Below are 14767 nucleotides of genomic sequence, written 5' to 3' on the forward strand. Positions count from 1 at the left end.
TTGTGCTTCAGATTCCTGAAGCCTTTCCCCCTTTAGCAAAGAGTCTGTGCCTCAGTTCTTCCAACCGAAGTGCTTAAACTCACACCTTACCACATTGCATTCCATCTGCCACTTTCTTGCCCACTGTCCTAGCCTGTCCAAGCCCTTCTGCTGCCTCCCCACTTCCTCAGCACTACTTGTCATTTCACCTAACTTAGCAACAATGCACTCAGTTCCTTTGGCCTGTTCCTTCATTATTGTATAACGTGAATAGTTGTGGTCTCAACAGTGACCCTTGTGAAATTCCACTAGTCACTGGATGCTGTCCTGAAAAAGACCACTTTTATCCCTATTCCCTGCTTTCTGCCAGTCAGCCAATCCTCTATCCATGCAGTTACACTTTCCCTAACACCATGGACTCTTAGTTATCAGCTTCCTGAGTGGCACCTTGTTAAATAGCTCACGTCCACTGGTTCTCCTTCTTCCAACTTGCTTGTTACCTCTTCAAAGAATTCTAGCATTTTTGTCAGCCATGACTTAGCCCTGTTTTACCATATATTACCAAGTATTCCACAGTCTCATCTTTAACGGCTGTCAAATCTTACCAATGACTGAGGTCAGGCTGACTGGCCTATAACTTACTGACTCCCTCCCTCTGAAACAGGGATGCCACATTAGCCATTTTCCAGTCCTCCTGACTTCAATAACTCCTGAAAGATCACCACCAATGCCTGTACAATCTTGTCAGCTATCTCCTTGAGAACTCTGGGGTGTAGTCCATTTGGTCTGGGAGATTTATCCACCTTTAGACCTTTCAACTTCCCAGCACCTGCTCCTTCGTGGTGGCCACGACACTTATCTCTGCCCGCTGACTGTCTTAAGTTCTTGTATGCTACTGGTGTTTTCCGCCGTGAAGATTGCTGCAAAGTACCTAGTCAGTTTCTCTGCCATTTCTTTGTTCCTCATACTGCTTCTCTAGCCTTATTTTCCAGTGGTCCAATGTCCACCCTTGCCTCACCTTACCTTTTATATAACTTGAAAAACTCTTGCAATCTTCTTTTATTTCACTAGCTAATTTGCTCTCATATTTTATCTTCTCTACCCCCCCCAACTTAGCGCTTTTTTTTTTAGTTATCCTCTGTTGATTTTCAAAGGCTTTTCAGTCCTCTGCCTGACCACTAATCTTCACTATATTATATGCTTTTTCTTTTACTTTTATGCTATCCCTGGCTCCCCTTGTCAGCCATGGTTGCCTCGTCCTTCCGTAAATATGTTTTCTCTTCCTTGAGGTGAATTTCTGCTTTGCCTCTTGAATTACCTCCAGAAACTCCTGCCATTGCTGCTGCACCATCTTCCCTGCTAGGCTTTCTTTTGAAATAAATCTGGCCAGCTCGCCCCTCGTCTTTGTAGCTACCTTGACTAAATTACAATACCGTTGCATCTGATTGTAGCTTCTCCCTCTCAAACTGCAGGATGAATTCCACCATATTGTGATCACTGCCGCCTAGGGGTTCCTTCACCTTAAGCTCCCTAATCAAGTCTGCCTCATTACACACCACCAAATCCAGAATTGCCTGTTCCTATTGGGCTCTGCCACAAGCTACTTCAAAAAACCATCCGGTAGACGTTCACTGAATTCCTTTCCTTGAGATCTGCTACCAACCTGATTTTTCCCATCCTCCATGATTATTGTAATAGTACCTTTCCTAAATGCCTTTTCTATCCCCTGATTTATTTTCTTCCCCACACCCTGACGGCTGTAGGGAGGCCTGCCTACAGCTCCTATCAGGGTATTTTTTCCTTTGCGGATCCTCGACTCTACCCACACAGATTTTATGCCTTCTGACTCTATATCACTTGTGTCTTTTCTTTCTTTATTCATTCACAGGATAAGGGTGTTGCTGGCTAGGCAGCATTTATTGCCCAACCCTGATTGCCTAGAGGGCAGTTAAGAGTCCACCACATTGCTGTGGTTCTGGAGTCACATGAGGGCCATACGTAAGTGAACCAGATGGGTTTTTCCAGCAGTCAACAATGGATTCAGGTCATCATTAGATTCTTAGTTCCAAATATTTATTGAATTCAAATTCAACCATCTGCTGTGGCGGGATTTGAACACAGGTCCCCAGAATGTTATCTGGGTCTCTGGATTAACAGTCCAGTAATAATTCCACTAGGTCATCACCTCTCTCTGCTGTCAATATAACTGCATTTCTTACTAACAAGGTAATCTGCTCCCTTTGGCCATCTGCCTGTTCTTTTGAGAGGATGTGTATCTTTGGATATTTAGTTCCCAGCCCTGATCCCCTTGCAGTCACACCTGTGATACCCACAACATTGTTCCCGCCAATTTCAATCTATGCTACAACTCATTTATCTTGTTTTGTATTCTGCATGACTTGAGTCCAACACTCTCAGTTGTGCTTTGACTGCCCCCTTTTCTGCTGTGCCTGAAGTTAGATTCCTGACCCTTTACATAATCTTTGTTCTGTTACTGATTCTGGAAACTTTAATAACCTGAGGAAGGATCACCAGACCCGAAATGTTAACTCTGATTTTTTTTTTCTTCACAGATGCTGCCAGACCTGCTGAGCTTTTCCAACAACTTCCATTTTCGTTTAATAACTTCTGCTTAGCCCTACCCCTTAACTTTTTCCATAATTTTCCATGTAACGGAATCCGCGGGCCCCCCCACCATTTAATTTAAAGCTTTATGCATAACCCAAATTATGTGATTCGCCAGCACTCTGGTCCCAGCCTGATTCAGGTGGAGCCCATTATGTCAGAACAGCTCCCTCTTTCCCTGGTACTGGTCCCAATGTCCCATGAATTCAAACCTGTTTCTCTTGTACCAATCTTTGAGCCATATATTTACTACTTTAATTTTGTTGTCCCTGTGCCAGTTTGGTCGTGGCTTGGGTAGTTATCCAGAGATTATTCTCTTTTTGTTTCTGCTTTTTAATTTAGTCCCTGGCTGTTCATATTCCCTCAGTAGAATCTCTTACCTCTTCCTCTGTATGTCGTTGGTACCTATGTGGACCACGACAACTGGATCTTTCCCTTCCCACTCCACACAGGGGGCAAGAATGTCAAACCTATAAGTCAAGCTCAAGGGCTGAGCTTCCTTCAGCTCTACCTCCTGAATCAATCTATCTGCCTTGCATAGTCACCCTTTCCTCTCCCTGACCACTGACTGAATTCGAGATAATTAATTTAATGGGTGCGAGTGCCTCCTGATGCACAGCTTGTAGGTAATTCGCCGCCTCCTTGACTTGTCGCAGTGTTTGAAGCTCACACTCAGCTTATCAACTCTGAGCTGTAGTTCCTCAAGCAATCAACACTTACTACACAGGTAGTCGCAATGAACCGTAATGGGGTCCACCAGTTCCCGCGTTGTGCAGTTACAACACATCATCTCTGTTTTAATTACTTAGTTCTTAATTTGAATTTTAAAAATTTTGTATTAGTCTTTTAGATTGTAGCCTGTAAATATTTCCCCTATTTACCATTGATCTGAAAATAACGTGTAATAGCCAAATTAGTATCTATCGCCAACCAATGAATTTGCAGTTTACCTGTGATGTCACTCTTTTGTGCTGGGCCCCTGATCCTGGCCTTCAACTTATCCTGTTAAAATCAACCAAAAAAAAGCAAGGACCTCTTCCCTCTGCAGAGAATTCCCATATTGCCTCCAAATTCCCGGAACCTGTACGCTCACTTGGGCTATGTCTCAATTTGGTTGTGATTTCTCCCTCCTCACTCTGCAAAGCTGACTGATCCCAAGCCACGATTTCAGCACAAAAATCAAGAATTAATCCTCTGAGGGAGTGCTGAGTCTGTCAAGAGATGCCATCTTTAACAGGAGATGTCTGGCCCCTCAGGTGGAGATATAAACATTACATGCTGCTGTTTTGAATAACAGGGGACTTATCTCCTGTTGCTGGCCAAGATTTATCCAGTACTCAACATAACAAAAGCAGATTATATGGTCATTATCACAGTGCTGTCTGTGGGACTTTTTTGTGCATAAGTTGGCTGCTTTCTTCCTGACATTACAATAATTATGAGACTTCAAAAGTGCTTTGTCACTCATGAAGTGCTATATAAATGAGGGTCTTCATAGCTTGTACTGATCAGTTGTATTTAGTTGTATTTAACCAGTGCTATATAAATGAGGGTCTTCATAGCTTGTACTGATCAGTTGTATTTAACCAGTTTGTGAAAAAAATGCTCCCTTACCTGATAAGGTAATTATTTAGAACTTGTATTTAAATTAAAAGTAATAGTTGAATTAAATTGAAAAACAAATGGTGCTGGTCATCAGCAATTTAAATACTGAACAGCTTCAAGCGTGTGCATTCCTGTTTGATTTAATTTAGACATACTTTTAATATTCTTCCACAGGAGTTTAATTTAATAATTTGATCTTTTTGCTGCAAAATATTGATGTAACAGCTAACAGCTGATGTCTGTTTAAAACTCTGTGCCACATAAGCAACCCATTTGACTTAAAGATCGTATTTCCATGCATCATTTGGTTCCATTTCTTAGCAGTCCATAGCTAGAGTGTGATAGGAATGTGTAAAATTTAGTTTAATTAGGCAGCCCTCACAGCTACTTGAGTGTTTATCAGTTATAATAATAACTTTGTCTGGAGATCATTGTAAGCAAATTACATTGTAATCTTTTTTCTTAAACTTCACCAATACAATTTGACTGACAACTCCATTTTAAATGTAGACAATCTAGTGTTAAGGCAGGACTGAGATATTTGCAGTAATTGAAGTAATTATTCCATCTTGACAGATTGAAATTGATTGTAAGCTTCTTGACTTCTGGACACCTAAATTTCATTGTACACAACTTCAGAAAAGATTCACATTGCTATTTCAAATAAAAATTCCCTAGCTGGAACATTTCAATAGTTCATTCCCACAATATGGTTTAATCCTTTTTTTCACAACTTTGTATATACTCCTTCCAAACCCCTCAATGCAGCATATGTGTCCAGTATCTTGTTAAGCTAAGATGTTTTCAAGACCCAGGCCTCAGCTGGTCAGCAACAGAAAATTTCCATCTAATGGAGTTCGTGCTGGCAATTTGTGCTCTGAAGCTGAAACCATAAAATAAGTCAAATTAAATCGGTAAATCATTTTCAGTGCATGCTAGAGTACCTTGACTCTTTTCAGGCTTTGAATGAAGTGATTGAACTCGCAATGGTTGGTGAGATAAACTTCAGATATAAACATTAAGGAGTTAAGAGTTTTCACAGAATTTTTTTTCTAGGAAAAGAGTTCAAATTTACACCGACATACTGAAGCTCTTAAAAGCACTTCCAACTCAATTTTTATGCCGGGTATGAAAATAAAAGATGAACCTTTAGATGAAGGGTATGAGAAAGCCTTGGCACCACAAGAAGGTGCAAGAATTAAGGACGAGCCTGATTCTTTACAGGTATAGTTAAGTTGTTTTATCTCTTGTTGTATTGTTATTATTCGTATAAAAATCTGAACAAGTGAAATGAAGGGTAAGGGTATAAGGCATTCTGTAATGTTATTACAAGTTAAATACAAGTTCAGTGCCTCTTGTCAATGCTCAATGTAGCACAGATATGTTTTTCTCTGCATTGGAGCCCTTCTTTTGCATCCACTATTAATACAAAGAACAGCCTTCACACTGCTTGGATAATGCTATATAATTGCTATATTTCTACAATTAACGACAGGGTAGAATGGAGCAACTTTTCCAGCTCCAAATGCTTTAGCCTCAAAGAAAACAACTTTATTTATTGTTGATGCAAGAGCAGCATAAGTATTATTTTTCAACATACAAGTGGTTTGCAGCTTCCTTTAGGAGGAGCCTGTCTGTGCTTGAAATAATTCACAACAGGTATTGGATGATGATTGGAAATTCTAGGGTTTACTTTTCAAAGTTTGGTACGGAGGCTCAGTGGTTAGCATTGTTGCCTCACAGTGCCAGGGACCTGGGTTCGCTTACAGCCTCGGGAGTTGAAGTGTGGAGTTTGCACATTCTCCCAATGTTTGCGTGGGTTTCCTCAGGATGCTCTGGTTTCCTCCCACAGTCCAAAGATGTGCAGGGTTAGGTGGATTGGCCATGCTAAATTGCCCATAGTGTCCAGGGATGTGCAGGCTAGGTGGGTCAGCCATGGGAAGTGCAGGGTGATAAGATAGAGGGCATGGGTATGGGTGAGATGCTCTTCGGAGAGTCAGTGTGTACTCGATGGGCCAAATGGCCTGTTCCCACACTAAAGTGATTCTGTGATCTCCTTTTGCAGTCTCTAGACACTAAGACTATGTGTATACGTTTGTTCGTTTGGGAAGAGCATTCCACAACTTAATAACAGTCTGACTGAATGATTTCTACTCTGCTCTGCCTTAAATGAAAGGTCCCTCATTTATAAACTATGTCCTTTATTCCTAGTCTCTCCCACAAGGGGAAACATCCTTTCAGCATCCACCCTGTCAAGTCCCCTCAGGATTTTAAGTGTCTCAATAAGATGACTTGTCATCCTTTTAAACTCGAAAGGATACAGGCCCAACCTGTCCAACTTTGCTCATAAGGTAACTTTGTAGTGCCGATAATCAGACAAGTAAACCTTTTCTACACTGCTAATATAACCAAGGCCTTTCCTTAAATAAGGATATCAGCCTGTACGTAGTACTCCAGATGTGACCTTTATCAACCCCATGAACAATTGCAGCTGAACCCTACTTCTATTGTGAAGGAAATGAAAAATAAATGGCCCCATTCCATTTGTCTTCTGAGTCACTTGCTGTGTCTGCGTACTAATTTCTGTAGCTCAGAGTTCTGTAATCTCTCCATTTAATAAAATGTACCTTCCTATTCTTCCTGCCTGTGTGGACAAGTTCGCATTTTCCCAAATTCAGTTTTGCTGTCCACATTTTTGCCCAATCACTGACCCTATTTCTATTCATTTGCAGGCTCCTTATTTCCACTTCGTGTTGGTGTCCTACCTGTCTTTCAGTCATCAGCCAATTTAGTTACTTTTCTGTTCGTCCATTCAACCAAGTAATTGTAAATAATATTAAAAAGTGAGGCCCTAGCACTGATCCCTGCGGCAGTCTGCCGGTTACATCTTGCCATGCCTGAAAACTACCCATTTTTGCTTACTCTGTTTCCTTTAAGCTAACCAGCCTGCTGCTGAGGCTATTAAATCCTACACCATGAGGTCTCATTTTATGTCATAATCTTTGTTGTGGCACCTTGCCAAAAATCTTATAGAATTCCAAGTGCACCTCCATCATGTAGATTCTAACATTTTCCCTGTGACAAATATCAGGCTGCCTGGCTTGTAATTTCCTGCTTTCTGTCTCCTTCCTTTTATGAATGGAGGAGTTTCCCAAAGCTTTCCAGAATTTAGGGAATGTTGTAAAATTAAAAGCAGCAGCAACTTTTAAGCTCCGAGGACGAAGTCCATCAGCACCAAAGAACTTATCAACATTTAGTTCTAATGATATAATTTTCTAAGCACCCTTTCCGTTGTGTTAGTAATTTTTTTTTTAAAAACTCTCCCTCCCTTTCATCTCTTGATTTACAAGTACTTCTGGGGTGTTTTGTTTCTTCTACAGTGAAGACAGACACTGAATATATCTTCAGTGCATCTGCTGTTTTTTTTTTATTTCCTATTATTAGATCTCCAACAGATTGTAGAGGATCAATGAGCACTGTAGTTAGTCTTTTCCGTTTTAAGTACCTGTGTAAATTTTTTTTTTCTAACTAGCTTTCTCTCAATCTAATTTCTCCCTCCTTATTATTCTTATAGTCATTCTTTGCTGCTTTCTGTATTCCATCCAGTCTTGAACTGCCACTAATCTTTGCAGAATAATAAGCCTTTTCTTTCAACTTGATATCATGTTTAACCTTTCTTGGTTTTCCACGAATAATGCATCCTTCTCCTGGAGCCTGTCTTTCTTACTGGAATGTATTTTTGCTGTGTATTATGAAATATGCCTTCACTGTCTTTCACAACGCCTGTTCTGACCTATCCGTTAAGTGAATTTTCTGGTTCACTTTAGCTAGCTCTGTCTTCTAAGCCTGATACTTGCCTTGATTTAACTTCAAGGCACTGGCCTTAGACCCACAACTTTCTCCCTTAAACTGAATGTGAAATCCAGTTATGTTGTAATAGATGCTTACATCTTGAGGGTATTAATTAATTCTATCTCGTTACACCTTATCAGGTCTTGAATAACCTGTTCACTTATCGTATCTTGAATGTGTTGCTGTACGAAATTCTCCTGAAAACATGCTATAAACTCAGTTTCCAGTCTACCTTTGCCAATCTGATTAGTCCAAACTATATGTGGGCTAAAGTCAGCCATGGTTGTTGCCAAATCGTTTTTACAAGCCCGTATTATTTCTTCCCATATATCCTGTCCAGTAGTGTAGTTACTGTTGGGGAGCCTATAAACTACTCCCACAAGTGACTACTTCTACTTGCTATTTCTTAATTCTACCCAAACTGATTCTCTATTTGACCTTTAGAATTAGAGTCACCTCACTATTATAACAATATCATACTCTGTCAGAGCTGTGGCACAACCTTGTCCTAGCTTCTTATCCTTCTGAAATGCTATGTACTGTTGAAAGGTTCCAGCTTTGTCATCTTCCATTTGTGTGTTTCCAGTGGCTGTCTGATCATCCATCTTTTTATTTCAGATAATTGAGCCAATTTGTTATGAATGCTGCCTGCGTGCCTACTGCTTGTCCATTGACCAAACCTTTTTCCATATTAAAACTGTACATGAGCCCTTTCCCTGCCAGTTTAACCTGATGCATGGCATTTATTGAATGCCTTTTGGAAATCATAGTATAATGCATCTACTGCTTTCCCTTTATCTAGTTTACAAGTTACAACAGTACAGCTTCTGTTTTCCCCATTTTCAGTGCCGTATGAACTTATTCAAAACCTATTTCTTCTATACCAAGCTTTGACCCAGGCATTCATCTCCCTAATTTACCCTAGGACAATCTTTTGCCTCAAGTAATAACCCAGAGACCTTTGATATATGCCTTTTAATTTGGTTTTTCATTGCTTGTTGTCCTGAAACAGAACCTCTTTCCTGGCCTTATCTATGCCATTGGTACTTGTGTGGACTATGACAGCTGGATACCCCTACCCCATTGCAAGTTTCTTTGCAACCCAGAGCATGTATTCTGAATCCTGCTGCAGGGCAGGCAACACAGACTTCTAGATTTTTGCTTTTGGTTGCAAACAACTGTGTTGTCTCCCTGACTGTACTGTCTGATACTACCACCCCATTCCTACTAACTGCCCCACTTGAATGGATTCCTGTGTCATTCTGCTATGGTGTCTTTGCTTATCCACCTTGCAGGTCCTGCTTTTGTTTATATTTTTTCTTATTGTTTTCTTTTCTCCCCCTTATGAAACCAATGACACTAAAGCAATTCTAGCACGCAAGTTGCTGCATTGATATCAGTTAATGCTGTACTAATCCAGGTTATCTGATTGATCATTTGCAAAAGATGTGCTTCTTTGTGATTGGTCATATTAAGCCTTAACTACTTTGATTTCCCAGTGACAGGACTGAGTCCAAGACTTCACTGTATAGAACATGCTGTTGTCCGTTGGAATTAATTCATATGACACAATCATGTGTTTGAGAAATCTATAAAGTGTGTGTTATATGCAGTGCAATGTTGTGAATTGGGTATCTTACTGCATTGTCCCCACTAGACCAATGAGAAGAAGTAAGCAACTAATTTGCTTGGACATAAATGATGTGTGGGCCCTTTTCCAGATAGTGTCCTTGGACCTTCAAGATTCAGCTGACCGCTTCAGCAGGGCACTAAATTACCATAAACAATATGCTGGAAGCTCTGAGCAGGCCAAGCAGCATCCATGGAGAGAGAAGCTGAGCCAGCATTTAAGGTTGATCAGAATGGATCAGCCCTTTCCGATTTTGTGTTGGATTTCCAGCATTTGCAGTATTCTCCTTTTCTGTTAGTTTAACATCTTTTCGAAGGATGACACTTCCATAATTCCTCTGTACAGTACTGCTTCGGTTGTATGTTCAAGCCCGGGGTTGGAGCCAAAGGCAAGAATGTTGTAAAATAAACCTTTTTTTTCCAAATTTCCCTTTTTACTCATCTGTGGAATAATATGTTGGTGAACTACAGTATCTCCTAAAAGTGACATAGTTAATGCTTATCATTTTGCAGTAATCTCAAAAGTGCTACTGTAAACCAAATGCAAGACTAATAGTTTCTGTCTGTGCAAGTGTAAAAGCAAATGTTTTTTTTAAATTTCAGGGATATGGCCAACATTCCAAGTCTCAGGAGTCTGATATCCGAATCAGTGCAGTGTTTTCCGTGAGTGGTAGTCCACTTGGTAAGCATTGTACAATGTTGTTGCTGACCTAGGGACTAACTATTTTCTCCATGGATGGAGGTGTCTAAAAAGCATGAAGAATATATTTGTGCATTGTGCTGTATAATTTGAATGAAGCTACACTAAATTGGTCTGTATTTGAGCAGAGGTGAGAATTCTAAAAATTTTTGCTCTTTCTCAAACTTAACAATTCTGCATAAAACAACAGCGTTGGGAACTTAGCAAGAATGAATAGTGGGAACGGAGAGTTAGTTTATTTTTAAATATCACAGGGCTGAAGGATTGAAATACATTTCCATCAGCTGCACTCCAATGTTGTGCAGATGTACATAAATAGTAGTTTGCCCTCGGAATTGAAATTCATATGGTTCGTCCTCTTCCTGCATTTTCATTAAAACCATCAGTATTCTGGGTAATCATTATAAATGATTTGCAATCATATTAAGGTTCCTGGCCATTTACTATACTGAAGATTTGAAAAGAATTTTGTCTTATTACAAGCGTTTTCTACTTAACATGTCTAGATTTGCTGTTAGCTGTACATAGTGCTCTTCTGCTCAGGGTGAGGTCACCAAAACCTATCTTATTAAGGATATATAGTGCAGGCCATTTGCACAGATCAGTTTGGTAGTAAATAGTTGTTCAGTTGTGGTGTTACTAATCTTTAGGAGTCAGTTTTATCATTGAAACATTGTTATTCGATATTGACTAACTTTTTAAATCTGAGCATCAGTTGTTCTTTAAATAGCTGCGGCTTCTCTCCAATACCTAGCTCAGAATCATAGACTTACAGAAGAATGTCCTTGCCTGTGGTTTATACCTTGCCCTGTTTTTGCCTTAGCCCAGCATTCTGGCATAAATCTGCACAGCTGGGAAGTAATGGCAAAAACTGGTCAATGCTCCATTCAGAGAGCCAGATTTGAGCTAAGAGCAGTGAATGAAATAAAATAGAAGTGCTAACGTTCTGAGCAGGACATCAAAGATGAAAGGCTGAGAAGTTTACAGTCCAAATTAATCATTAACTGGATTGTGTTGTAAAAGTGCAAAATTCTGGAAGTACTCGAGCTCTGGCAGCATCAATGGAGAAAGAAACTGTGTTAAATTTTGAGTTCAATACCTTTTGCATGCATTTTCTTTCCTTTTTTCTTTTGAACCCATTTTGTTTCCTTTGCTCAATTTTGTTTTTTATCCGCTGTATTTCTCTCCCTTTTTTGCTTCCAGGTGGCAACGCTTTATGATTTTATCATTCACATTTCCTCAAGATATGTCAGTAGTTTCCTGTTACCACTCATTTGGAGTTTGCACCATGAACTCTTTTATCATTTAACATTTCCTATCTTCCACCCTGTTGCAGAAATTCTCTTCTATTTGTCTCTCTCCTTTCAGCTTTCTTATAACTTATGGGATTTCTGAGTTCTGATGAAAGACCATTGACCTGAAATGACAACTCTCTCTCTCCCCATTTATACTGCCATATCTGCTGAGTATTTCCATCACTTTCTGCTTCTGTTTAAGTTTTCTACCATCCACACTGTTTTCATTTTGGAAGCTGTTGTATTCAGGTATCCCTAGCAAGATTCCAGCAATGGAAGTGTTATGCATTCAAACTGCAGATTCTGTTCCTGTGAATTGCTATTTAATTATAAAGCCAAAAGATTGATGAAACATAAATGTTTGAAAATTCATTCCTCCTGTGAAAGGGAATTTTGCTAATATTTTGTTTCTATTATTTCTTTGTGTTTAAATTTCCCTGTGCACTGCCTAGCTACAGTGATAGATTTGAATCTTGCTCTTAAACATGAGCTAAGAGCTATGCTGACAGTGGAATTGAATGTTACTCACTCTAAACAATCAACACTTGCTTGAGTCTTCATGGACACTTCACTTTTGTTATTGTCATTTCCCAACTACATGATTGAGATTCTGTACGTCCAATTACGGATGATATTTTTACTTTCAAGGTTCACAGTTGATGCATATTTGCCGTTCTCCGAGTACTTTCAGTCCTAAATGTAAACAACAGAACTCAATCCTAATTGAGTGGGGTGCAGGAGAATGATGATGCACATAGATCACTTTCTGTCTTAGAAGCATAGTGAAACAATATAGAGGATTGTAGATCAAGCATGAGTCTGTCGACACTGAGATAATCAGTGTATTCTGTTGACTGAAAAATGTTTATGAAATATGTTCCCACCTCTCCTATGCAGTGAAGGAATACATTTTGTAACATCAGTTTACATCAGGTGCTTTTGAATATTTTGCAGTTACCTAACATAGTCTATTAGAAAGCACTGAGATTTGTGATTGATTTTACTATAACCTAAGTTTTGAATGTGCTGCTACTTTCAATTAATAATTCTACACTGATGTTACCCCCATTGGTACAAATTTTCACTTTGAAAGGAGTTGTATTTAAATAGAAATAGCTGCCAAATATTTAGCTGTCCCTTTCCTTTCTGATTTCAATCTCTTCCCTCCCGGCTGGATTGTGGTTTCATAGGTGTTGGTTGCCTTGCTGATTTTGACAGTGAGATTAGTGGGACTTTTGGCTGTGGGATCATCAAAACTGGGCGAAATCTATTTTGTTCTAATGTGGAATAGAGATGTGCAATTCAACAGGCATCTCTAGATGGCGATGAGTAGAATTTTCTTCCCTTTGGCTGAAAAAGATTGAAGCCAATTACAGAATTCATACTGCCGCTCCTGACTGACAGCAAACTCAACCACCTTAACGGTTCACCAGATTTACACACTAAATCATCACAAATGCTTCCTCAAAGTCTTTTATATCTTCCTTTTTCAGATACTAGTTACTTAAGTTTTTTCACATTGCAAGGCCACTAACATTTGAAATTAAGGACAGATTAATGACCACGTTCTAATGTGAATCAAAGCATTTTGTGAGGTGGCTTCCACAGGATTTGTTCTGTTCTTGAGCACTTGACTTGGTGCAGTTGTCTTAAAGTTATTCAGAAGTATTTACCTGTTGGCACTGTTTTTCCCAATAATTGATAATAGTTTTATTGGCATGTGTGACAGCAGTGCATGTTTCTGTCTTTGTTATACCAGGGCCAAATATCATGATTGTCCTACTTTGAGAAGCATCAGTGGAGGCTGCACTTAATGTGTGTAGAGCTAGGGGAGATAAGTTGAAAGGGAAGTGTTTGTGTGCTCTTCAAGGGGATAAGAACACATAAAGGCACAACACATGGCAGTTGTAAATTTATATTTGCTTTTTACATATTTGTCTTATTGTATTGCAGTATCCCAATTGGTACAGCAAAATACGTCAAATGCTCTCAACACAGCAAAGTCACCTGCAGGTGGCAGTGGGCAGACAGCTTCAGCTCCTATGAGTGTGCGGGTCACTTGTTCAGGATGTAAGAAGATTTTAAAGAAGGGACAGACTGCCTATCAGAGGAAAGGTTCAACCCAGCTGTTCTGTTCCACCCTCTGCCTTACTGGACTCTCAGCATCGACTCCAAGACTTCTCCCTCCTCCGAAAAAATCCTGTTATCTCTGCAACAAGTATGACCTCGCTTTAATCTAATCGTATTTTATTAAATTGTCAATTCTGAGATGCGCACCAGAGGTCTTCCCTTAAAATTTACATATTTAATAAAAGCTAACCTGCGAAAATGAGCAGCTATGCTTCCTATCTCTATTGAGTAACTGGTGCTACTATTTTGGTGAGTACAGCAATTGCTGTAAAACCCGATCCAACAAATAAAACTGTTAACCAATGGAAATAACATTTGTTTTGTAGGAATGATACCCTTGAGAAGATTTAAAGTACCCACCTTTGTTAAATTGCAAGTGAACGCTCAGTTAGGCTATTGCCTTCCAATTACCCTGAAGTATCCATTTATATCTTAACCTGCATTTTCTTTTGGAAATAAGGTTATATTAAACTCAGTCACTGCCCTAGTCAAATGGACAATCAAGTAACTTTGTATGTGCAATCTTGATGAGCAATGTATGAATTAATTGGAAGTTCTGCATTCAAGTCACAAATAGATTTTGTATCCCTGATAGGTAATTTGACTTTAAAGAGGGACTAATATTGATTTCTTATGGGCAGTTTTACAGACAAAAATTGTTTGAACTTGCATCCAAGTGTTAGGAGTATATATTTGATATATAAAAACATATGAATGCATGTACTATGAGAAACTGGGTTATTGAACTGATCGGACTTTTCTGAGTTGAAGAGGCTTTATCAAGTGATTTTTTGGAAATGAAATGTCAGAAGATCAAAGAGAATTGTGGATTAGAAAAATATCATTTGACTCTAGCTGAAACTTTTTTTTTATGGCCAATGGGAATTAGTTTAATTAAGTTAGTGTGCATTTAATATGAGCTCAACTTGAAGTATCGTTTCATTCAGTGTAG

The 14767-nt window shown here is 39.3% G+C and overlaps 1 protein-coding gene across 4 annotated transcripts in view; it reads left to right on the forward strand.

The window, feature by feature from the left end:
- LOC109937770 (zinc finger MYM-type protein 4-like) overlaps positions 1–14767 on the forward strand; it is a 119093-nt gene that overhangs the window by 44685 nt on the left and 59641 nt on the right. For 3 of the 4 annotated variants that reach the window (XM_048613091.1, XM_048613093.1, XM_048613092.1), the window contains exons 5-7: positions 5266–5433; positions 10294–10372; positions 13639–13903. In XM_048613091.1, coding sequence (XP_048469048.1) covers positions 5266–5433; positions 10294–10372; positions 13639–13903 — 512 coding nt within the window. The remainder of the gene's footprint in view (positions 1–5265; positions 5434–10293; positions 10373–13638; positions 13904–14767) is intronic. The other variant, XM_048613094.1, reaches the window with a different exon arrangement.

The sequence above is a fragment of the Rhincodon typus genome, chromosome 27 (assembly GCF_021869965.1).
Source record: "Rhincodon typus isolate 14 chromosome 27, sRhiTyp1.1, whole genome shotgun sequence".
Classification (NCBI taxonomy): Eukaryota; Metazoa; Chordata; class Chondrichthyes; order Orectolobiformes; family Rhincodontidae; genus Rhincodon; species Rhincodon typus.